Here is a 25,685-nt window from a genome sequence, read left to right on the forward strand (position 1 = left end):
AGATAAATAAGGCACAATGGTCAGATCCGAGATGGCCTGAGGATGGGGAGGTAACTATGATGAACCACAGAGTTAGAATTCTGCAGAAACTAGAGAGCTGGAGAGATGAGCTGAAGAAACATGATAATATTAAAGTACGCCCTGCCACCCTGCCACCCACCCCCAAAAGAGAGGAAACCAACTGTCTGAACACAGGAAGGGGACTATGTGCTCACAAGCAGTGCATGTGGAGAAGACCCAGGGTTTGAGTCAAAAGTGAGCTCTGTGAGTCAATAGGATGATGTGGGTCCAGACACTGAAGAGCTACCCTCATGGGACCAAAGCAGAGGGTATCGAGAACAGGAAGCGAAAGCTCCCCCTTCCCCTCTGTAGGTCAGAATAGCAACAACTTTAGAAAAAGTGGAGGAGGATTAAAAACAAATGTAGAGGCTTCCCTGGGTGCGCATGTGGTTAAGACATCCTCTGGCCAATGCATGAGGACACGGGTTTTGAGCCCTGGTCCAGGAAGATCCCACATGCCGCGGAGCAGCTAAGCTCGTGCGCCACAGCTACTGAGCCTGCACTCTAGAGCCCGCGAGCCACAAGTACTGAGCCCACGAGCCACAAGTACTGAGCCCACGCGCCTAGAGCCCATGCTCTGCAACAAGAGAAGCCACTGCAATGAGAAGCCCGCACACCGCAACGAAGAGTAGCCCCCACTCGCCGTAACTAGAGAAAGGCCTCGCGGAGCAATGAAGACCCAACGTGGCCAAAAATAAATAAATTTATTAAAAACAAAAACCAAAAAACAAATGTAAACGTTTCAGAAGAGAGTGGCTGGGCTTTGGAGAGTAGGAGTGCTCAAAACTGTGCCATATGAGGCAAAAATTGAGAGAACTGTAAATGTTTAGCTTGAAAAATAAATCTTTAGACTAGTAATAATTATCATAATAGTAGCTAATATTATTGACACTGTGATCACAGCTTTATATGTTGTGTAGACTAAAGAAGACGAAACCACCTTACGAAGTCGGGGTTGTAATTGAGCCCATTTTGCAGGCAGGAAAGCCGAGTCTCAGGTGGTCACTTACTGAAGAGCACACAGCTGATAAGGGCAGATCTAAGGCTTGAAACTATGTCTCTCTGGCTTTAAAGTCCATATTCTCTGTTGGCATAATGTTCTCATCTATCTACTGCATACTTTTTCCATTTTGCAAACTCAAGCTTTTAAAGGTTCTGCTTGTTCTGTCTCTCATAGCTTTGTGGACTCAAGTAGAGGTGGGCATGCTAGCTGTCTTAAGAGGGACTCTCACAGGCATATAATTATGACCAGTGCTCAGCACTACAGCGAGAGTTATGGAAACCTAAAGAGGACAGATTTCTTCACAGCACTGTTCAGTGACGAAGTGGCCTACCCAGACAGGTTGAGAGTTCTCTGTCCCAGGACAGATCAAGGATAACTGGGGGGATTCAAGACTCTGACATTTATGCTTCTTTACCACCCAGAGTGTCTATGGTCCAAGATCCAGTCAAGGTCAAGACCCATGGTGGGAGTGAGGGTAAAAGGGCTGAGCTGTAACCACTGGAGTGGCCTAGAACGTGGGCAGGTGGGGTCACGCCCAGGACCACCATCAAGTCACTATTATAAAACCCACTTCCTTATGTCAGCGAATCTGGTCAGGATGCGGCAGGGGATGGAACCACGGGAAGCCCTGGCGTGCAGTCTTTCTGTCTAGACCACCGTCACACTCACAGAGGAGAGCTGAGCTAAGTTAGACAAAACTTCTGTGAAAATAGTCACAGTTGTTGGCTCGCTTTCAGCTCTATTTGCTGACGTACAGATCCATCCACTCATCCATTTCCCCAAGAAGCCCTCCGAGGAGTCCAAGTGCAACAATAGATGGAGATGGAGGAGAAAAGACATGCAGCTGGGACCTTGGGGGTGGGGTGGTGTGGTGAGCAGAGACTACGTCATTTGTTGCAGGGTGGCGATTCAGGACACAACCAAGTACTGTCACAATAAATCCCCAGGAGAGCCAGAGAGTGTGGTGTGCTAAGACCCAGGGATTTCAGATCCACAAGCAGCAAAAGAGGAGGCAAGTACTCAGGATGGGAGGGGAGGATATCCAACCTTAGACTGAGGCAGGAATGCTTATTTTGGGGGCCAGGAGGGGGTGTATGACGTCTCACATTATGGGGTCTCAAGGCCCAGAGATCACCTTTCTGGAAACTATGGGAGTTCTGCCACAAGTAATGAGAATGAACCGTAGTTACAATTGTTGCCCAGGCTTGGTAGTCTTCTATACTGTGAGTCTTCTTATATAGCTACAGGGCAATTTCCATGGACATGGAAAAGGGAACTTGGTGATGAAAGTTTAAGAGAGGTCAAGGGGGCTTCCCTGGTGGTGCAGTGGTTAAGAATCCCGCCTGCCAATGCAGGGGACACGAGTTCGAACCCTGGTCCGGGAAGATCCCACATGCGCGGAGCAACTAGCCATGTGCCACAACTACTGAGCCTGAGCTCTAGAGCCCGCAAGCCACAACTACTGAGTCCCACGTGCCACAACTACTGAGCCTGCGTGCCTAGAGCCCGTGCTCTGCAACAAGAGAAGCCATGACAATGAGAAGCCAGCACACCGCAATGAAGAGTAGCCCCCGCTCACCGCAACTAGAGAAAGCTGGCACACAGCAACAAAGACTCAACACAGCCATAAATAAATGAATAAATGAATAAATAAATGAAAATACTGAATAAAAAAAAAAAAGAGGTCAGGGGGATTGCAGATGACAGATTCATCCATAGGTTAGTGCAATGCTAAGAACTGACCTGGGGTCTTTAGCCATTTCTTGATTTACATCAGCATCTCCTAATCCCTAAATGTAATACACCGAGGCATGAGTGTGTTTTCCTTGTACACATATAGCTTCCAGAGAGGTCGCAAGTACCAATCTTCCCTTCCCACACCCATCCCTAAGCAGGTCAACCTCAGGAGGATCTTCCTGTATAGGACCGTTGTGGCTGTGTGTCACACACACTGTGAGGGGCTGAAGTCAGGCTCCCCTTCTCTGGGTCACTAGGGAGGAAGCAAAACAGGGAAATGGCTCAGGGCAGGAAACGCGAGTGTTAGTATCTGTCAAGATCCGTTGTTCTTATCCTGACTTCTCTTGTTCTAAAATCCTTTTTTTCTTTTTCCTCTTCCTTACTCGTCCCTAGTCATTTACTTAAGAGAGAAAAAGTCTTTGTCTCTTGGATGGTCTCAATGTCCTCTACCTGCCCCATCCCTGGCATCCTTACTACCCAACCTTACGTAGCCTGTCCTGTCCCTCCACCCCCAGGGTGGTAGGAAAGGCTGCAGGTCTTTACTAGATCCTGGTGCTGATAGGAACATTCTTCTTCCTGCCAAGTGACAGTGACTCAAACAGCCCTTCCCCACAGGAGTCCCATTCCCCCCACCAGGATGTCACCCAACATGACCAGCTGGATGCTTCCTTTCCCCTCCTAATTTCTGAGTAAATCTCTAAAGGTCACAGGGTTGAGTTTCCTCTCCTGGAGAGCTACCCATGGGGGGATCGAGCTGTGCCCCTTGGAATGATGAGAACTTGGGGGACCACAGGCTTTCTTCTAGAGATGCTTGGCTTCTGAGTCTCTTCAATCAGTAAGCACGCTTTGCCCCTGTACTACATTCGGCCCACAGATCTCCTTAATGGGATGAAGTTTGGATTAGCCTAGAGACTGGGATAGGTCGACAGGCGCAGGTCAATGAGGAATTGCTTTAGTGCTTCCCATTCCAGGAGTGACTCTGGTCTCAGAAACTCCCTCTGAGCCCCTTTAATTGGAGCGACTATGTGTCCTGGTTCACCAGGACAACCCTGGCTTACCCTTCCTCTGCCAGCATCTTATCTTTCACCCTCAATAGTATCCTCATTCGCATAATAAACGATATGATTGCCCTTTATCTAATCCTTCTTTGCTCAGTTTCACCTGAGGAAGAATGGACGGGTTGGCTAGAATTGGTCCAGAAGGATCTATTTAGATTCTAGAGAAAAAGGCAGAGGCAGAAGAAATTAACTTCCCAGTGCCTGTGAATTGAATGTTGGGGGCAGTGCTCTCTGAGAGAGACAAGGAAAGGGCTGTAAAGATTTGGGAAGAGGGGCCTCCCTGGGTCAAGGTAGGGTGGGGACCAAATGGAGTTTCTTCATCTCTATTATGTTTCCAGGAGTGAGAAGGTGACATACACAAAGTCATCCATCCTCCAGGGGACATTCGTTCCTTCGTTCCTCACCTTGACAAACCCCAGGTGCCCACCAGCAACTCCCCCCCACATCCTCCCACCTGCTAATGCCTCTGCTTTTAGCACCCCAAAGATGGCAGCCACCAAGCCCGCAGACCCTCCTCTCCCCGCCTCCACCCCGACCCTCCTCACAGCTCTGCTTGCACAAACCCTTGGCTCCAACACTCCCTGCTTGGTCCATTCCTTCTGGTCCATGACTTATTCCCTCTGAGGCATTTGCTTGTCTCTTTAGCTGCTTATCTCCCTGTCCCACCCTTGTGAGGAACCACCACACATGTCTAAAGAATGGGAGGGGTTGCTTTTGTGGGTGCTGGTCTAGAGTCTAAACTCAGTCTCCTTTGTTTGGGGATTCTTTAGTCATTACCAAAACAAATACACAACAACAGCAACAAGTAAAAAAACTGTCTGCAGTTTGAGAAATCTTGAGATACTGATGACTGATGGGAAATTATGGGCATGTGATAAGTTTCCCAGGCCATCCCTCCCCTGGGCCATGTCCTTTCCTGGCCTGTGTGAGCTGGGTCCAGAGAACCCCTCGTCTCCCACTCCTGATACGCAGTGTAGTGGGATGAATAATGTCACCCCAAATTCACACCCACCCAGAACCTCAGACTGTGACCTAATTTGGAAATAAGATCTTTGCAGATATAATTTGTTAAGAATCTTGGGATGAGATCCTTCTGAATTTAGGGTGTGCCCTAAATCCAATGACTTGGGTCTTGGCAAGAGAAAGGAGAAGGAAGCTTACACACAGAGATACGGGGAAGAAGGAGACATAAAGACAGAAATAGAAGGTTGGGGTGATGCCGCCATGAGCCAAGGAGGCCAGGAGCCATCAGAAATGGGAAGAAGCAAGGAAGGATTCTTCCTTAGAACTTTGGAAGTGACCGTGGCCCTGCCAACACCTTGATTTTGACTTTTGCCCCCCAGAACTGTGAGAGAATACATTTCTATTGCTTTAAACCATCAGGTCTTTGTTACAGCGCCACTGGGAAACAAATACACTCAGGAATCGAGGTGTCCTCAGTCTGTTGCTATAGGTCCCGGCCCAGACTTTGGGAGCAGCTGCTCTAAGGTCACCCAGCGATTTTGTGACCAATCACAACTTCTTGGTCACAACTTGGGAAAAACTTCCTGAATTGCCACCTTCAGAAGAATGTGCCACAGTTTCACAGCTTACCAGTCATTTGATCTGTGAACTATGGTTTCTTCACCTATGAAGTTGGGAGAAAAACACCTGCTTCTGGGATCATTGTGGGGATTGGCTGGGACAACACGTGTGCCAGTGCCCAGCCCGAATCCTGGAACAAAGCAGGCTATAAGGACTCCACTTTTCCCACCCTCTCCCAGCTTTCAGAACTGCTTTCTCACCCCCAACGTTCTGCCTCAACTAACTTACCCAGAGCCTCTCTCACTGGTCCGTCTTCTGTCCCCTGATGGCATTCCTCTCCTCTCTGGGTGCAGTGTTCTACCACAGTGATTGTAACCTGCAGTAGCATTTACCTCAGTAAGAGAACCATCTCCACCCAAGTGGTACAACTCAACACACTACATTGGGGTGAGCCTGGGTCTCCATCCATCAAGTTGGAAGAGACACTCAGAGTGCAGCCCCAGCTCCCAATGGACCCTGCCCCTTCTCCATTCCTCCCCAGGGCCTGACCCTATGTGCCTCACCTCCGTGAAATCTCCAGGTTTCACACTGCAGTGTTTTCAAACTCTATGGCTTCTTTAGGATTCTAACTTAGGGCAAAGGTGAGAACTAATCTATATGCCCAAATTCTGAAACACACAAGATGCAAGTGTTAAGAACCAACACAGATACACTCGAAATGCGTAAGAAGTGAAACTTGAATCTGGAATTGAGAAATGATCAGACATTCTAACCTACAGGTCGCCCTGTCCTCCGTCCAGCTCTGAACTGGGGGTTACGGTTCACCTCCATTCATCCTTATGCCATCAATATGCAGGTTTTCCAGAGTCCAGCTCCTTGCCCTTCAAACTAACCCTACCCACTGGGGCCCAGAATACCCAGGTGTGGACCATGGGGTCCATCCTCCATCAGGATGAACAGGAGGAATCAGCATTGGTCAGAGAGGAGGGTCCATCACTCTGTATGCCTGAGGGGTGGTGATTTCCCTAAATCAGAGGTAGAACAGGGAAGGGCAGAACTCCATAGACACTCCTGGGACACAGTCAAGCCCACCATGACACTTTTATTGCTTTAGTCAGTTTCAGATTCAGTGGTGAGGAGCTCAATCTGCAGGGAAGCTGAGAGAAGGGACAGATATCCGTGTAGGAAGGAGATAAAAGGTGTAGAGAGAGAAACTCTTGAGGAACACAGACTGGAAACATGTTAAGGAGCATCCAAGGTGAGGATAATGCACTTTTGGAGCTGGTCTCAGGAATCCTTTTTCTTAACCTGAGGAGAAGAGGACATTGTCAGGGTGCCAGAGGCCACCGAACAGTAGGAGTGGGTCAGAGGAAGCTGAGTCTAGGGCCTGATTTTGGGTAGAACTAGTTGATTCTCCCCATCCTCTAAAGCTACATTCTGTGATGATCTCAGACTTTCCTCCCCAGTATGGCTGCCCCACTATAACTCCATTGAGGTGCCAGGACATGACTCTGAGACCCCCTCAGTTACCCTACATGATATTCCACCCTCTCCCTTCAATCACCTCTCCCACTCTGCCCTCCTCCTTACCATGGCCATCAGCACCAGGGCGCTGACCAGCACAGCATAGAGGGTGGCCTTCCCCAGCAGGATCTCATAGAGGATGGTGGCAGACAGGACCCCTTGCTGATAGGACACTGTTGGCAGGAAGGGAGAGCAGGTAGGTACCTGTGAGCAGGGATCTCTGGTCTCCTTGCCCACGCACCACCCCCCCTTCCATGCCCCACCAGGGTCCATGGGTTTTGCATTCTCTGGTTCCAGAGCAAAGACCATGGGAGATGGAGACAAAGGAGCAGAGGGCCACTTACCCGAGGTGAAGCCACAGTCTGAAAGAAAAAAGGGGGAGGGAAATGGATGAGAGAGTCCATCTTCAAAAGCAGATTCAGAACTAAGCCAGCCTTCCTCAGTCCAATAGTGCAAGGTGCTAACTCTTGCCAACAACCATGTGAGCTTGGAAGTGGATCCTTCCCCACTTGAGCCTTCAGATAAGACTCCAGCTTTGGCTGACACCTGATTGCAGCCTCTTGAGGAAGACGAGCCAGCTAAGTTATGCCCAAATTCCTGACCCATCAAAACTATACAATAACAATGTATGGTATTTTGAGCTGCTTTCAAAAAAATCAAGAAAAATAAAAAACTAAGCCAGACTCCCAGGCTCAGGGCAGCCTCTGGTCAGAGTCCTAGCACCACCTTCCTTCTGTTTTTGGCGATGTGGCCACAGCATCCTGAAGGTCACGGAACATGGCAGCACTGAGGGGATGAGGACCCACTGCTCAGACCCTGAGCTGTGCAGGCGGGTAGGGAGGGGACCTTTCAGCACAGCTGAGTTGGGCTGACGATCTGGGATCTGGGGGAGGAATTAGCCCGAGGTGCCCTGTCCTCCCTCACGGTGGCTTCCCACACCCTCCCCTTTATTCTGCATCTAGTCTCTCTGCTCTCCCCCCTGGATCTCCCCCTTTGTCTGCTCTGCCTCCCTCCTTGCTGAACCCTGCCGGAGCGGCTCACCTGCTCGGCCCCAGACCTCGGCACTGATGTTCTGGGTGACGGGTTTGGGCCCGTCCTGCTTCCAACTCGTCCTCGTCCGAGACCCCGTGGAACCAGACTTGGCAGCGGAAGAGGTTGCGAGGGTTGTACCAGAAGGGGGCGGAGACCCTCAGCCGGCTGCTCAGACAGTAGCTGGAGTCACTGTGGCTGGGGTCCTCCTTGTGGGGCTGAGGGTCCGTGCTGACCCCTGTCTTGACCTGCTTCCCGTTCACCCACCAGCTCAGCTCCACGTGGTCGGGGTAGAAGCCCGTGGCCAGGCACACGAGCGTGGCCTTCTGGGTCCGGGAGATCTCAGCTTCTGACGGTTCGAACACAGCCACCTTGGGTGGGGTCACCTTGCTCAGGTCGTCTGGAAGGGAGAGGGGTTGGGAGCAGGGGTGGCCGGAGAGCCGGCTGGGCGTGGTAGGGCTGCGCCTGTGCGTGTGAGTCGGGGGCACAGGGAAGGGGGCCACGGGGTCATCGTAAAAGGAAATTACGTAGTAGTAGGTCCTGGTTGTTTGTTTGGGGGTCACCACCCGCTCCTCTGTGATTGTTCTCCCTCGGCCTGCCTGGCCTTTGTATTGACCCTACGACAGGCCTGTCCCCTGTGTCCCCAGTCCCTAAGGTGGCCTTACAAATGGCACTGCCCAACATTCTGAGTAATGTCTCTTCTTTCACCTTATTTGATTTCTTATCTGTCAAGAAAAGCTTACCTGTCTTTTCCTCCCCACAATATGTAGTATTTAAATAGAGCACTGGATTGGAAGCAGAATAACCGAATTCAAAGCTTGGAACTGACTTTGCCATCAACATGGCTTTAGACAGTCTCTCAATGTCTCTGCATCATTTTTCCTGCTTGTGACGGGAGAATCCCAACACCAACTGTCCGGAGCGGGGGTGGAGATGAAATGATATAAGGATTCAGAAAGCCCCTGCCCCCAGCTGGGTTACTTGTATGTGAGTCTGAGCGGCCGAGCAGTAAAGGGGATTTGGGGCTAAGGGGGTCATTTTGGGGTTGGGGGTTTTTCTTCAGATGACAATATACAGATGGCATATTTGGGGGCACTCGTGTGAGGACAGTCTTTTGTATTAGGGTGTGCTCATGAGAACGGGAGGTTTTCTTTCTTTCTGCTGCTTCAGCAGGTCATCCTAGCCATTCCTCTGCCTCCAGGTAACCCCTGAGTTCCTCAGCTCAGACAGAGAGCCATCTCCCTGTGATTCAAATGCAGGCATCTTCAACCTTCTTTGCCCCTTTGATTCCACGTATTCTACCTTTCCCTACCAGCAATCTTCCTAAATAGGCATCTGAGACCATCAGAGCAACTTCGGCTCCCGGCTGTCTCGCTACAACTAAGCCTCTGGTCTGTGGCGTCCCCCAGGGCTCCAGGTGAAGGCATTCCAGTTAATGCCCCTGCGGCCTTTTCATCTGGCTGCCTCGTTGCTTCTGGGCCCTCCTACATTCATGTTATTCTGCTCTTTGCTTTTTATCGATTGTTTTGTTTCTGAGCAATTCTGTTACAAGGAAGACACCTCATTCTAAAGAGATGTAGTTTAGGCTGGAAGATGGAGAAAATGTTCTTCTAACTGACTCTTCACATTTCCCTGGATGTGATCTGACTTCAGGGCTGGCTTCCTGGGTGTGTGACCTGTGCACACAGATTCACTTTTCCGAGGTAATGGATCATTAAAGGGCCAGGGCTTGGGACCCAGATTTACCTGGATCTGAGGTCTCCTGCTTTTCTCCACCCTGGCTGATCACAGGAACCCAGCTACCCTCCGGGAAAACACACTTCAGCTGAGCCTCATTGGCTCCATCTTAACGAGCCTAAGTACAAACAGCCCTTGCTGTTGTCAAATCATCCAGGTAGATATACCCGTATTGAGGGGTTCTTCCCCTCTGGAGCCTCAATGCTCCCAACAGCAGGTGAACTTTAAGGTCCTTTTCCAGCACTAAGAGCCTAAGATCCTTCTGGGAATGTTCCTCACCTCACAAGCAAAATATCTGCATTTTAATGCATGTCCTGCACCATCTGGCTGTTGAACCTAGAAGACATGGTGTGAGGAGGGAGATTTGGGGCCAGGGGATGAGGGGGGTACATTTGGTGAGTAAATCCACCCAGTGGCCCAGGTTCCCATCCAGCCCCCATGTGCTGTACACACAGCCTGGCCCTCAGGGGTCTGGGGCTTAGGAAGAGAGGAAGAGTTTTAAACCTAATTTTAAATCCAAACTTCTAAACAGTAAATCAACAAACCCCGCTGATTTCGATTCTCTCCCTCACTGCCTCGCGTTTCCCTCTTTCACCTCTCTGTTCCACACTCCTGTCTGTCATCCTTTTCCTCCTCTGTTCGATGGAAGCCTCCATCTGCACCTCCCAGGAGCCGGCTCTGCAGGGGCCACACCCCGTGCTCACCCCTGCCTGTTCCTGCCCCTCCGGCCCATTTTCCCCTTTGCATCAGCTACACACCCTCCCGCCCTTCCCTCAGCCCAGGCTGTCCTCCTCGGTCTTTTTCTCCAATCAAGCAGCTCTCAGAGTCCTAATAAATCCTCTCTCTCTCCAATGCTCACCCTGTCCCTAAATACCTCAGAAACAAAGAGACCGAAGCCCCCCCTTTCCCTCTGTCCAAATTCCCGTCCCGGGAGTATCCCTACCCAATACCCTCCCCACCCAATATTCCCCACCTCCCTTGCAGAGTTGACCCCCAGCTGGACAACTGGCCACGCGCCCCAGCTTCAGCCCACACCACCCATCTCTGGGGACCCCCCAGGCGCCGGGCTGGAAGGAGGGGAGACATCCAAATCTTACCTATGACCGTGAGCCTGGTGCCTGGGCCAAAATACCGCGTATAGGAGCACAGTGAGGGGCCCCGCACTCAAAGCCCCGCAGCCCCAAGGCCGCTCCCGCTCCCGCGCCCCAGCGCCCTGCTTCAGGGCTGCGAGCGCACCAGGTGCCCGCGTCCGCCCCGCGCCCGCCGCCTTCCATCCGCCCCGCCGCCGCTGCCGGGCCCGCGGGCACTCACCCACCACGGTCAGCCGGCTGCCGGCCCCGCAGGGCAGGGCGGCGCCTGTAAAGCACAGCCCCGGGGCTCCCCACCCAAACCGAGGCGCGCCGCCCGCGCTCACCTAGCACCAGGAGCCGCGTGCCCGGCCCGAAGTACTGGGGCTGAGTCACGGCCCCCCAGCGCCGCGCAAAAACCCGCCGCGTCCCCGGCGGCAGCGTCCCCGCTCACCCAGCACCGACAGCCGGGTGCCCGCGCCGAAGTACCGAGTGGCAGCGCTCACAGCTTCAGGCTCAGCACAAAAAGGGGTCCCGCGGCCCTGCTGGCGTCCTGATCGCCCCGCTCCCCTCCTAACGCCCCAGGGCCCCCCCGCTCACCTAGCACAGACAGCCGGGTGCCCCCGCCGAAAAACAGAGGGTCGTTGCTCACAGCCCTGAGGCTCAGGACAAAAACCGGCGCTGCCCGCTCCTGACGTCCCGGACTCTGCCCAGGTCCCCACCGACCCCGAGCACAGCCCCAAATGAAGATGGGCAGCCGCCCACCTCTCTCCAGCCCGTCCTAGGGAGCGCTCAGGGACCCCAGCTGCCCTCCCTACCCAGCACAGTCAGCTTGGAACCATTGCCAAAATACAGCTTCCCGGCGTTCACATAGCCCTGGGGACTCGGGCACAAACTTAGCCTGCCCTGAGAGCAGCCCAGGAGGGTCCACCGTCCACGCCCCAAAAGCCAGGATTCAGGCGGTCATCCAGGCTGGGCAGCCCATCCTCCCTCCCACCTGGAGCACCCTTCTTACCCAGCACAGTGAGCCGGGTCCCTGGCCCAAAGTGCAGCTCATTGTAGGAGCACAGTGGGAAGGGGCTACCAAGAATTCCTCCCTCTTGCCCTCCTCCCGTGGCACAGACTGGGCCCACCCTCCTTCTCCCTGGCTTCTCTCTTCCCACCTCTCTCCAGAACTAGCTGGACACAGAAATCTGGGCCCTGCCTGAGGTCATCCCCAATTTGCAGAGAGTCAGCTTGGCTTGGGGACTTACAGTAGTTGTGAAATTGGAAGGGGTATTTGTGATGAAGATTTTGCTGGATTGGGAAGTGTTCTAGGCTAGACCCTGCCTCTTACTACTTCTGTGACCTGCAACCTCCCTGGCCTTTGTTTCCACAACTGAAAAATGGGGTAATATCTTCCCCACAGCGTTGTTGTGAGTGCTTAACAAATTACACACCAGCAAGTACTTTGTCAAAGGGCAAGTTTTGTGAAAAGCACTGAATCATGATTCCACTTTAATGGCTTGATTCTTCACTTTCCTGGAAGCTGAGTGTGGAGCAGGGAGAGGCAGAGATGATCACTGAGTCCAGATCCCTGTGAGATCACATCAGGGACCCGCTCAGGAGCTCTCTCCCAGCTACTCTCCCCATGCAGGAGCCCCCCCAGGGCAGGTGGAGCTATTTTCTGAGGCAGGGCTTTTGGTAAAAGCCCTTCCTCTAACTGAATCATCGTGCCCCCCCCCGAAGTCCCCACAATGTTACACTATGATACAAAAATGTCCTCTCCTATTGTCCCCCTCCCTTAACGACTGTGCAGAGGCAGGAAGTGCAGGTGGCAGAGGTTGGTCTGATGGAGTGGGGTGGGAAAAAAACTCAGAGTAATCGAAAGTGGGGAGGGGCTTGGGGAATGTCAGGGTGCTAGTGGAGGGGGAAGGGGACAGAGAGGCCCCTCCTGGAACCTACGCCACCCTGAGAAGATCTCCTATGTCATCAGGGCTCCCCTCTGGGATGCACTGTGCCCACCTGCAAAGACTGGCATTTATAGTGAGGCGGGTGGGAGGAGCATCCCTAGAGCAGGTGATGGCAACTTAGGGCAGGAGGACACACAGCCTGGAAAGCTCTGCGATTCCCCATTGCTTCCTGCCTGAACAGGGTCCAAGCTCCTTCCCCTTCATTAGTCCACAGATACTTAATGCACATCTACCATATGCCAGGCCTCATGCTGTTTGCAAGGATAGAGTCCACTCTCAAAGCGGGAAGCCCCAACCTGCCTTTTCAGCCTTATGACTTCCATCTTGGACCTCGCAGCCCGCTGAGCAGAAGTAACCAGAAGTACCTGACCCTGTAGTTTCATATCCTGTTCATACATCTGACTATCATGACCTCTCTCCCACATGGCTAACTGAGACCAATTCTTCCTTTGAAGAATTGCCACCTTCTCAGACTCTCCCCTGATGGTCCCAGTCACCTAGTGCTAGCCTCTGCCTGCATTTTAGGAGACAGCTCACGTTGCTGTTGAAAGCATCACCTTGTATGTTAACTGTTTCTATTCATGAATTATCCCCCTTATGAACAGGGAAGTTTCTTGGGGACTCTGACCTGGGTATCTTTTTTTTTTTTTTTTTTTTAATTTTATTTATTTATTTATCTATTTATTTATGGCTGCGTTGGGTCTTCGTTTCTGTGCGAGGGCCTTCTGTAGTTGCGGCAAGCGGGGGCCACTCCTCATCGCGGTGCGCGGGTCTCTCACCATCGCGGCCTCTCCTGCTGCGGAGCACCGGCTCCAGACGCGCAGGCTCAGCAATTGTGGCTCACGGGCCCAGTTGCTCCGCGGCACGTGGGATCTTCCCAGACCAGGGCTCGAACCCGTGTCCCCTGCATTGGCAGGCGGATTCTCAACCACTGCGCCACCAGGGAAGCCCTGACCTGGGTATCTTTGTTTTCTTGAAGGTTACGAGCAAATGTTGCAACGATACGTGCTTAACGACAAGGCTCCTCTGCTCATGCATACAGGTAGACATATGTGTTCATGCATGTGTGTTGGTATATGTGCAGACACCCGTGTTAGAATGCACGCAGTGTTGCAGTAGTGGGAGGAGGCTGTGTGCTGCAGGCCCGTGAGGGGGACGATAGATGACCGTTTCAGGCAGGCCTTAGGGTGGTATCTGCTCCTGAATTGGGTCACTTTGGGCAGACTCATTGATTCATTCATTTCTTTAAAGAGGATTTATTGGGTTAGTACACTGAACCAAGGTACTATGCCACATCGCAAGGATACTGTAATACAACACAACCTGGTCCTCAAGGAGCTGACCTTCTAGTGGGGGTGTCAGACAAGGAAAGAGGTAGTTTCCATCAACTGTGGTCAGTGGCAGGAAGGAGATGCACACAGGGTACTGTGATAGCAAACTACAGGGGGAATTTCATCCTGTTGCATGGAGTAAGGGGCAAAGATCCTCCAGAGAAGGCTACTTGCTGGGGAAGATGTCATCGCTGAATCTGCAAGGATGAGTGGGAACTCACATATGTGTCATTCCAGGTAGAGGAGTGCAAGATGGCCTGAGAGCCAGTGACTCGGGGGTTCAGGGTGACAGGAGTGAGGGTGAGTGTGGATAAAGTGGTGGAGGACAATGGTGGGTCTTTTATGCCATCCTGAGGACTTTGGGTTACATCACCATGGTGACAATGAGAGAGTAAAGAGCTTTGGGAGGATTTCTAGAAATACCAACAGGGCTGATCCTTGGTTTTAGGGAAACTTATTTTCTATCCTCCCAGGACTGATCAGGGACATATTCACACACATTTAATTCACTAGAGTGAAATTTATAACCAGCTTTGTAACTTAAACTGGAAGATACATCTGACAATGAGAATAGATAGTAATAGTAATTTCTCTTCTTCTCACCTGGAATCACTCCTTGGTGACGAAGGAAGCTGAGGAGTGCCCTCAGGGAGACAGTGGAGAGGAGCGTGGGTGATGTATATGACACCCAGCTTTGTGGGCCATGGGGACATGACCACTCAGCAAGTGGACACAGCTCTTCCTCAGAGCACCTTTGTCCAGGTAGGACAGAAATTTCCTATAGGCAGCATCACAACTTTTTCTAGGTTGTTCCAGAGTAAGCCTCTCTCTTCACCAATCACACCCTTTCACATGTACTTAAGTCTTCCTGACAATGAGGAGTAGTACCAGCCACAGGCTGGGTCCCTTGACCCTCCTACCTGAGGGGACTGCACTTTCTTGAATACCTCTTGTTTCTACCCTGGCTGGAGTCACATGGGACTTCAGAGATGGACAGAAGAGATATCTAGGCACTCACAAGGCAGACTCAAGCCAGATCAGGCCATTTTTATTGGTTGAATCAGTTCAGGCCCGCCAGGGTCCCCCTTGGGCTAGGGAGATTTTGGTCATGAGTGTTTGGGGCGCATGCACACAGGGGTAGATACTGGGATGCGTGGAGAGATGAGAGCACCTCTTCTGAAGCACTGGGTAGGAATGGAAAAAGCAGAATTCACATCAGGGCAATAACAGGCTGGAAGCTCTTGGCTCCACCTCTAAGCTCGCTTCAGGAATCCTTTCTCTTGACCTGAGGAAGAGAAAGTTCGGGGGTCACCAGGAGCCAGGAGTGCTGAGGACTAAGAGAAAGTAGGCTGTCCCACTGACAAGACAAAGAGCAGGGTTCCCCCAACATCCATCCATTGGGTTTTCAGGTGACCCCAGTTTCTCCTTCACAGCATGGCGCTTGCATTGTGATCCCAGAGGTATAAGGTGTCTTCTGAGGCTTGTGGGTGACTCCCCCTCTTCCCCTCTGCCCACTCTGGTCCTGGCAGGATCTCTGTGTTCCTGGGTGTGAGTTGCTGTGTTTCAAGTGTCACCTCGAACCTGCTGGCCCCACCCTGCCCTCCTCCTTACCATGGCCATCAGCACCAGGGCGCTGACCAGCACAGCATAGAGGGTGGCCTTCCCCAGCAGGATCTCATAGAGGATGGTGGCAGACAGGACCCCTTGCTGATAGGACACTGTTGGCAGGAAGGGAGAGCAGGTAGGTACCTGTGAGCAGGGATCTCTGGTCTCCTTGCCCACGCACCACCCCCCCTTCCATGCCCCACCAGGGTCCATGGGTTTTGCAATCTCTGGTTTAGAGCAAAGACCATGGGAGATGGAGACAAAGGAACAGGGGGCCACTTACCCGAGGTGAAGCCACAGTCTGAAAGAAAAAAGGGGGAGGGAAATGGATGAGAGAGTCCATCTTCAAAAGCAGATTCAAAACTAAGCCAGCCTTCCTCAGTCCAATAGCTGGCAAGGTGCTAACTCTTGCCAACAACCATGTGAGCTTGGAAGTGGATCCTTCCCCACTTGAGCCTTCAGATAAGACTCCAGCTTTGGCTGACACCTGATTGCAGCCTCTTGAGGAAGACGAGCCAGCTAAGTTATGCCCAAATTCCTGACCCATCAAAACTATACAATAACAAATGTATGGTATTTTGAGCTGCTTTCAAAAAAATCAAGAAAAATAAAAAACTAAGCCAGACTCCCAGGCTCAGGGCAGCCTCTGGTCAGAGTCCTAGCACCACCTTCCTTCTGTTTTGGCGATGTGGCCACAGCATCCTTGAAGGTCACGGAACATGGCAGCACTGAAGGGGATGAGGACCCACTGCTCAGACCCTGAGCTGTGCAGGCGGGTAGGGAGGGGGACCTTTCAGCACAGCTGAGTTGGGCTGACGATCTGGGATCTGGGGGAGGAATTAGCCCGAGGTGCCCTGTCCTCCCTCACGGTGGGCTTCCCACACCCTCCCCTTTATTCTGCATCTAGTCTCTCTGCTCTCCCCCCTGGATCTCCCCCTTTGTCTGCTCTGCCTCCCTCCTTGCTGAACCCTGCCGGAGCGGCTCACCTGCTCGGCCCCAGACCTCGGCACTGATGTTCTGGGTGACGGGTTTGGGCCCGTCCTGCTTCCACTCGTCCTCGTCCGAGACCCCGTGGAACCAGACTTGGCAGCGGAAGAGGTTGCGAGGGTTGTACCAGAAGGGGGCGGAGACCCTCAGCCGGCTGCTCAGACAGTAGCTGGAGTCACTGTGGCTGGGGTCCTCCTTGTGGGGCTGAGGGTCCGTGCTGACCCCTGTCTTGACCTGCTTCCCGTTCACCCACCAGCTCAGCTCCACGTGGTCGGGGTAGAAGCCCGTGGCCAGGCACACGAGCGTGGCCTTCTGGGTCCGGGAGATCTCTGCTTCTGACGGTTCGAACACAGCCACCTTGGGTGGGGTCACCTTGCTCAGGTCGTCTGGAAGGGAGAGGGGTTGGGAGCAGGGGTGGCCGGAGAGCCGGCTGGGCGTGGTAGGGCTGCGCCTGTGCATGTGAGTCGGGGGCACAGGGAAGGGGGCCACAGGGTCATCGTAAAAAGGAAATTACGTAGTAGTAGGTCCTGGTTGTTTGTTTGGGGGTCACCACCCGCTCCTCTGTGATTGTTCTCCCTCGGCCTGCCTGGCCTTTGTATTGACCCTACGACAGGCCTGTCTCCTGTGTCCCCAGCCCCTGAGGTGGCCTTACAGTTTCCTCAGCTCAGACAGAGAGCCATCTCCCTGTGATTCAAATGCAGGCATCTTCAACCTTCGTTGCCCCTTTGATTCCACGTATTCTACCTTTCCCTACCAGCAAGCTTCCTAAATAGGCATCCGAGACCATCAGAGCAACTTCGGCTCCCGGCTGTCTCGCTACAACTAAGCCTCTGGTCTGTGGCGTCCCCCAGGGCTCCAGGTGAAGGCATTCCAGTTAATGCCCCTGCGGCCTTTTCATCTGGCTGCCTCGTTGCTTCTGGGCCCTCCTACATTCATGTTATTCTGCTCTTTGCTTTTTATCGATTGTTTTGTTTGTTTCTGAGCAATTCTGTTACAAGCAAGACACCTCATTCTAAAGAGATGTAGTTTAGGCTGGAAGATGGAGAAAATGTTCTTCTGACTCTTCACATTTCCCTGGATGTGATCTGACTTCAGGGCTGGCTTCCTGGGTGTGTGACCTGTGCAGTCACACGGGACCCCACATTTAGAAGGGCCCCTTGTTGATTTAATGTGCTGGTGTCACCATTTTGAAATTCTAAGTAAATTTTAATAAAAGCCCTGGGTGTTCCCTTTGCGGTGGTTCTGCTTCCCATCAGGTCTGCTGCCCCGCCCTGCTTTTCTCACCTTGCTGATAACTCCTCTGTCCCTAGGTCTTTACTGGCCGACCAGGTCTGAAATGGAAATCTCCTAACTTCTCTCTGCGGTCCTGGCTCCATCAGGCTTTCTGCCCCCAGCCTGGTTATTCACTCTCGCCTCAAAGACCCTGCCCCTGGGTTTCAACCAGCCCTCCAAGGGCACTATGGAATCTACTCCTCTGACCTCCTCACCCAGCAAACTCTCAGCCCCTATTGGAAAAAGTAAAGATGCCTTTGGAGCCACGTGTGATGCGCCCCATGATGCTGACGTGATGGACCGAACGATCAGAAGCCAGACCTTCGTTACACCCTGAAGCACTGACTGCATGGCTGCACGATGAGGGCAAAGCCGGTTCTCCCTCCATGTTCGCGAGTCCCTGTGGGGTGTGGGTCGGCTTGCCCATGTGGGTGTACTGTGTGTGTCCTGGTGAGCTTCTGTTGCGTGTGCTTGGATGTGGGCTGAACTAGCCTCAGGCAGAACTCTGAAGTTTATCGGTCCTGTTCCCAGCCCTCCTCCCCATTAGCCACATGCCAAACCTGCCCCTCCTTTGGCACTGGGCTCCCCTCCCTTGCCAGTGGCCACCTAGCAGAAGGGTAGGGAGGGGACCACTGCATTACAAGAGGTTTCCTGGATACTCTCCATGTAGCTACTCTTGTAAGTCTCACAGCAGATTTAGCAGTAGGTATTGTTGATGACGTTGTATAGAAGAGGGAAGGTTCCTACAGATTCACTTGGCCAAGGTCACCAGATCATTAAAGGGCCAGGGCTTGGGACTCAGATTTACCTGGTTCTGAGGTCTCCTGCTTTTCTCCACCCCCGCTGATCACAGGAACCCAGCTTCCCCTCCGGGAACACACACTTCAGCTGATCCCCACTGGCTCCATCTTAATGAGCCTAACTACAAACAGCGCTTGCTGTTGTCAAATCATCCAGGTAAATATACCCGTATTGAGGGGTTCCTCCCCTCTGGAGCCTCAATGCTCCCAACAGCAGGTGACCTTTAAGGTCCTTTTCCAGCACTAAGAGCCTAAGATCCTTCTGGGAATGTTCCTCACCTCACAAGCAAAATATCTGCATTTTAATGCATGTCCTGCACCATCTGGCTGTTGAACCTAGAAGACATGGTGTGAGGAGGGAGATTTGGGGCTAGGGGATGAGAGGGGTACATTTGGTGAGTAAATCCACCCAGCGGCCCAGGTTCCCATCCAGCCCCCATGTGCTGTACACACAGCCTGGCCCTCAGGGGTCTGGGGCTTAGGAAGAGAGGAAGAGTTTTAAACCTAATTTTAAATCCAAACTTCTAAACAGTAAATCAACAAACCCCGCTGATTTCGATTCTCTCCCTCACTGCCTCGCGTTTACCTCTTTCGCCTCTCTGTTCCGCACTCCTGTCTGTCATCCTTTTCCTCCTCTGTTCGATGGAAGCCTCCATCTGCACCTCCCAGGAGCCGGCTCTGCAGGGGCCACACCCCGTGCTCACCCCTGCCTGTTCCTGCCCCTCCGGCCCATTTTCCCCTTTGCATCAGCTACACACCCTCCCGCCCTTCCCTCAGCCCAGGCTGTCCTCCTCGGTCTTTTTCTCCAATCAGGCAGCTCTCAGAGTCCTAAATAAATCCTCTCTCTCTCCAATGCTCACCCTGTCCCTAAATATCTCAGAAACAAAGAGACCGAAGCCCCCCCCCCGCCCTCTGCCTCTGTTCCAGGACCAGGAGTACCCCGTGCCAGGCCCTTCATCCCTTGCAGAGCTGACCCCACAGATGGCCACCTGGCAACACAGCCCAGCGCCAGCCCTCCCCACCCATCTCCGGGGACACGATGGGCTGCGAATGGAAGGCAGAGAGGCAGCCGGATCTCACCTGTGACCGTGAGCCTGGTGCCTGGGCCGAAATACCGCTCACTGGAGCACGGAGTCCCGGTCCCGCACGCAAACCCCTCAGCGCCCAGCCACTCGGCCTCCGGGTCCCAGCGCCCGGCTCCGACCCTCCATCCCGCCCCGCCGCCGCTGCCGGGCCCGCGGGCACTCACCCACCACGGTCAGCCGGCTGCCGGCCCCGCAGGGCAGGGCGGCGCCTGTAAAGCACAGCCCCGGGGCTCCCCACCCAAACCGAGGCGCGCCGCCCGCGCTCACCTAGCACCAGGAGCCGCGTGCCCGGCCCGAAGTACTGGGTCTCTGAGTCACGGCCCCCCAGCGCCGCGCAAAAACCCGCCGCGCATCCCGCCGCGTCCCCGGCGGCAGCGTCCCCGCTCACCTAGCACCGACAGCCGGGTGCCCGCGCCGAAGTACTGAGTGTTTTGGCTCACAGCCCTGAGGCCCAGGACAAAAACCGGCGCTGCCCTCTCCTGACGTCCCGGACTCTGCCCAGGTCCCCACCGACCCTGAGCACAGCCCCAAATGGAGATGGGCAGCTGCCCACCTCGCTCCAGCCCGTCCTAGGGAGCGCTCAGGGACCCCAGCTGCCCTCCTTACCCAGCACAGTCAGATGGGAGCCATCCCCAGAATACAGCTCTGTGGTATTCACACAGCCCTGGGACCCCGGAGCAAACTTTGCCTTCTCAGAGAGCAGCCCAGGAGGGTCCACCGTCCACGCCCCCAAAGCCAGGGTTCAGGTGGTCATCCAGGCTGGGCAGCCCATCCTCCCTCCCGCCCTGGAGCAACCTTCTTACCTAGCACAGTGAGCCGGGTCCCTGGCCCGAAGTACTGCTCATTGTAGGAGCACAGTGGGAAGGGGCTACCAAAAATTCCTCCCTCTTGCCCTCCTCCCCTGGCACAGACTGGGACCACCCTTCTCCTCCCTGGCTTCTCTCTTCCCACCTCTCTCCAGAACTAGCTGGACACAGAAACCTGGGCCCTGCCTGAGGTCATCCCCGATTTGCAGAGAATCAGCTTGGCTTGGGGACTTACAGTAGTTGTGAAATTGGAAGGGGTATTTGTGATGGAGATTTAGCTGGATTGGGAAGTGTTCCAGGCTAGACCCTGCCTCTTATTACTTCTGTGACCTGCAACCTCCCTGGCCTTCGTTTCCACAACTGAAAAATGGGGTAATATCTTCCCCACAGCGTTGTTGTGAGTGCTTAACAAATTACACACCTGCAAGTGCTTTGTCAAAGGGCAAGTTTTGTGAAAAGTTTTATGATTATCCCACTTTAACGTTTTGATTCTTCATGTTCCTGGGAAGCTTAGTGTGGAGCAGGGAGAGGCAGAGGGGGTTCGTTTGGGCGTCACCATCCCAATTCTCTGCTGTTAGTCTCCCTCATCTTTGCCCCTTCTTTCTCCCCCCAGTGGGCACTCACTACTGACTGCCTCCCACAAGTCCCTAAGGTGGCATTATATCCTGATTTTCTTGGCTGTGTTTGAAAAGCACCTGTACTTGGGGCCCTGTAGGATTATCCATCGAATGAGTATATCTGTCTATTTTCTTCCTAGTTCAAATCCCTCTTTGGTGCATGACTATCTAACTTTTCAGACTTAGAAGCAATTACAGTAGAGTTGAAATAAGCCTGGGTTTTGAGGCAGAGGATTCCTACTAGTAGCATGATCCTGAGAACTAAACTGACTTTTTCCAATGATCATTTTCCTGTTTTTGCAGGGTGTATGTGCTTATCTGTTTGAGTGACAGCACATATTAATTAGAATTAGCCATTTTTCCCCAGAAGAGATACTTTTCCCATTGCATCTGACATATTCTTTTCTCTATACTCTACCCAACTCATGTTTTGTTTTGATTTTACATGTAACTGGCTTTGTGGAGCCCCCGTGCCTCTGGCTATTATCCTATCTGATGTTCCACACTGACTGCTACACCAGGGCGCCCGGGGTGTCTGGTAGCTTGCCGAGGATGGCTGGAATCCCATGAAAGGAACTGTTCATGGGTTGAACACTTTCTTATTTCCAGTGCCCAGCAAACCTCTCTACCCGCTTTTGAATCCTAGCTCTAGCCTCGCTTTATATTCATAAAAGCAGCAAAAGCTTAGAAACGAACAAATCCCAAAGTCCGAGGGCCAGTTCATCAGAGGGTTCATATTATAAAGTCCCAGGCCCTTTGACATGCCTGACAGAAGGGAGAGAATTTCTGGAATTGTTGGAAGGCAGGCCCTCATGTGAAGACATGGAGGGATGGGAAAAAAACACGTCTACCTTTCAAGCACCCTCCTTGTTGCCAGAATGTACTGTGCCCTCTGTTTGGCTCTGTTCTGGGAATGAGTTTGTGGAGCAGAAGTATGGCAAACCCAGATGTCTCCACTTTATCCGAGTTTGGGAAATGTTTCTAATGGGAAAATTGAGCCACAGGTTTGGAAAAAGGCTAACTCTGTGACACAGTGAGGATAAACAACAAGAATGGAAAGGATGGCTACAAGAGGGTAAATCCTTTACAAAGGATTTTCACATGATTTCGTCCCTTACAGTTTCAGGACCCCAAGAGACTATCACTGTCATCTCTGTTTTATACATCTCAGAGGGCCTGAGACAGTTTAGGTCACTTTGCAAATTGCATGAGCCCCTCCTTCCCCAGAACCCAGGCATTTTGAATCCCAGTGATTTGTACTTTCCAATTTCCATGACACTCCCTGGCACGTGCTCCCATCTGCAGGACAAATGCTGCTCCAGCCAACCAATCTGGTAGAACCTCTGTGGCCCACTGCTCTGGCCGTGTCTATAACTCCAGCCCAGGCCCACCTCACCCTTGCCCTGCTTCTCCCACCTGCCTGCTTTCTCCAGAGGGTGGTGATGGTGCGTTAGTGTTTCAAGATGGGCCTCTGACTCGCTGATCTCAGCACAGATCCTGAGGTTTGAGAGCACGGGGCCTCTACCTACTTCTCTTCTTTCTGCCTTGGCTGTTGCTAAGATGGTGTAAGTTTCCAGTTGTAACAGCTTATTCAGACCTACCTCCTCTGACCCCCACGAAGCACAATGTTCCCCAGGGCCACCCCTGCAAGCTCACATGATGCCGTGACACGGACCTCGGCCCTTAGGGCTGAGGAGCCCCCCTCAAGCCACCTCAGTCTCACCAAGCTGCTCCCCTATGGCCTCCTGAGCCCTTAAACCACCTCAGGAAGACACACATGGATCTTGGAGACAGAGAAGGAGGACAAGGAAGGCGAGGACAGCGCTCTGAGCTGGAGGGAGGTGTTGGGGGTGGATTTTAACATAGAAGACGGAGCTATTCACCAAAACGGGGTCAACAGTGCAGGATCAGAGTTAGAAGGAGGGGGGGGAAATGGAGAAGATCAGATAAGAAAGGGAAAGTAAAGCAGCACACCCCCTGAAACAGGAGAGAGGAGAGGAATCTTGGAGAACAATAAGAAGAAGAACGAGAAAACACAAAGCCGGGAGACAAGCACAGAAGCACAGCTCCTTTGAGCCCTCGGCCGAAGAGCCGCATCAAACACAGCGGAGCAAGCTGGAGATGCTCCGGAAGGAAAGGGCAGTTCTGACCCCCTCCTTACACCCCTCTCCCTGCCTGATACCTGTCACGGTGAGCCTGGTGCCGATCCCAAAGTGGACGGGCGAATTATAGGAACACAGCTGCAGGAGGCTGTAGGAAAAACCCCCAGAGGTCTCCAGCCAGGGCACTAGTCTTAGCTCCTTGAGAGCAGAGATGGCCACCTTTCCCTGCCTGGATTCACGGCTCTGGACCAAAGGGATCCCACTGGGAGAAAGGCCTAAGCACACTCTGGGGAAAGAGGGGAAAGAGGAGGAGGCTTAGGAGGGGCCGATCCACGCACAGGAGAAGGAGGGATGGACCACCGACAGAAGAGTAAGGAAGCAGTTTATGGGCTGAAGACTTAGAGGACAGACAGAGGAATCAACCAAGCCTCATCTAAAGCAACGGCAGACCCAGCTCCCTGGAAGCCCCACAGGGACCAGAGTTTACTCAATCCCCTCCCACCGGGGCTGGACAGAGAGATAGACACTCCGGGTCCAAGGGACAATGGCCCCGTCTCCCGGCTCCGGCGCCTTACCCAGGACAGAGAGTCGAGTCCCACCTCCAAAGTACTGCACCCGGTCGCTCCACAGTATAACACGGGCGTGGCAAACCCCAGAGCGGCCGGTATGGGGCCCTTCTTTCCAGAAACGAGCTTCCCCCCAGAACTTCTGGGGGTGCTAGCACCTTCTCCGCTCACCCACACTCTCCGCCTTTTCTCTGCTGCGTTCTCAGTCCCTGCCTTCTCTAAGGGGAACTTCTAGAACTCCAGCCTTACAACACATCATCCCCAGGGAAGACCTTTACTTTCCCAGCCCAGAAAGCTTCATTCCGCTGCCGAAATACAGGCTTTCATTAGTCACACAACACTAAAGCCTGGCAGGGAAACTGTGCCTACGCCTCCCATTCCTTCCCCATCCCCCCGCCGGTCCCCCTGCAGCTCTCCTGTCCCCTTCCTTGGCGGAATTTTAACTCCCGGAGGTGGAGTGGGTGACATCTGTCCAACCCGAAGAGCTGCGGTCAGAGGACCAGTTTGGCCCCCTGTGAGACTTCTCACCCCCCTCTCCTGTGTCCATCTCCTTTCTGCGCGAGGGAGAGAAATGGCAGGACTGACAGATCCAAGGCCAGACACTCTCCCATCTACCGTGGCCATGAGGGGCACCCTCCAAGGAGATGGAAGATGGACAAGGAGACCCCTTTCTAGCTGAGACTACTTGCCTCTCGGTAGGGAAACCCAGGCTTGGCACAGCTAGCCTATGACATTATTGGAGATGGAGGCCGTCCATCTCATCAAGATAAGAATTCATCAAGACGAGAATTCAGATTTTTCTGATAAAAGCATGCTTTAACCTAGGCACCCGTATCGGAGGCTCCATCTGGACCCTGCCCTTCCCTGTAGGTTCCCAGCCCTCCAGCCCCGACTGGCTTACCTATGACAGTGAGCCGGCTTCCCTCCCCAAAATAGTAGGTGTCTCCAAAGCACAGCCTCCCAGATTCACTTCAAAACCTCTCCTTGTCTGCTGGGATTCTGGGAGAGGTTAGGGTGTTCATGGCTCCCTTCCCTCCCAGAGCCACCAGCCCCCTTCAAACACTCTGCATACCGTTCCAGAACTTTCCAGGGCCCCAGGACCCAGGAGCTGGGTCATCCCTTCCCTCCCACATTCCTCGAGAGAGTCCTCCCTCATGGTACCCACCTGGAGACCCTGGCCTTACCTACAACAGTCAGCTTGGTCCCTGGGCCGAAGGTATAGTCATAGCACATCAGAATACAGCTGCCTTACAATGCACGCTTGGGACCCGCCTTCCCCTACGAGGGGCCAGGAAAGGCCTGGACTGTGTCTTACCTACAACCGTGAGCCTGGTGCCTTCTCCGAAGAAGACTTCAGTGTTTGCACAGTGACGCGGAGCATGGAGGAAAACAAATGCGAGGTGTGCAGAGAGGAGGGGGTTTTGCTTGGTGCCTGGTGGACTCGGGGACTAGGAATCCCCTCTTGTGCTTTACAGATATTGCACAGAAGAATGTTTTCGACTTTTGACTCTTGGGGCCATGGAGCACGGGCAGAGTCCATCCAGAGGGCCCTGTGCCCTGTTTTTTGAATCTTCCTGAGGGTCCATCAGAAGGATGTGGGCCTGGAGAGGAGGGCAGGGTCCCAGAGACCAGTGACTGTCCCTGGAGGGCTGGGATAGTGCTGGCTTCTTCCTTCATAGAACGGTCACCTCCCGTGTACCTTCCCATTGACCTTGTCCTTGGGTGGGGGGAGGGGGAGGGGTGGGATAAAGGGGTCTCTCTGAGGCCTTCACCCATGAGGCCACAGAGGCATCTTCTTATGTCTGGCCTTTCTGCCTGGAAGC

The 25,685-nt window shown here is 53.2% G+C and overlaps 2 gene segments (V, D, J or C); both read right to left on the bottom strand.

The window, feature by feature from the left end:
• Positions 1 to 6,464: 6,464 nt before the first annotated feature.
• LOC118901190 lies at positions 6,465 to 14,398 on the bottom strand. The segment is given in 7 exon segments: positions 6,465 to 6,690; positions 6,973 to 7,079; positions 7,251 to 7,268; positions 7,948 to 8,335; positions 11,194 to 11,247; positions 11,340 to 11,395; positions 14,391 to 14,398. Coding segments are annotated over 7 exon segments (652 nt in total).
• A 651-nt stretch (positions 14,399 to 15,049) lies between these two features.
• The window catches only part of LOC118900480, a 44,088-nt gene continuing 33,452 nt past the window's right edge, over positions 15,050 to 25,685 (bottom strand). Inside the window, 5 exon segments of the C gene segment in view lie at positions 15,050 to 15,307; positions 15,634 to 15,740; positions 15,911 to 15,928; positions 16,614 to 17,000; positions 20,575 to 20,611. Coding sequence covers positions 15,287 to 15,307; positions 15,634 to 15,740; positions 15,911 to 15,928; positions 16,614 to 17,000; positions 20,575 to 20,611 — 570 coding nt within the window.

Source organism: Balaenoptera musculus, chromosome 9, assembly GCF_009873245.2.
Source record: "Balaenoptera musculus isolate JJ_BM4_2016_0621 chromosome 9, mBalMus1.pri.v3, whole genome shotgun sequence".
NCBI lineage: Eukaryota > Metazoa > Chordata > Mammalia > Artiodactyla > Balaenopteridae > Balaenoptera > Balaenoptera musculus.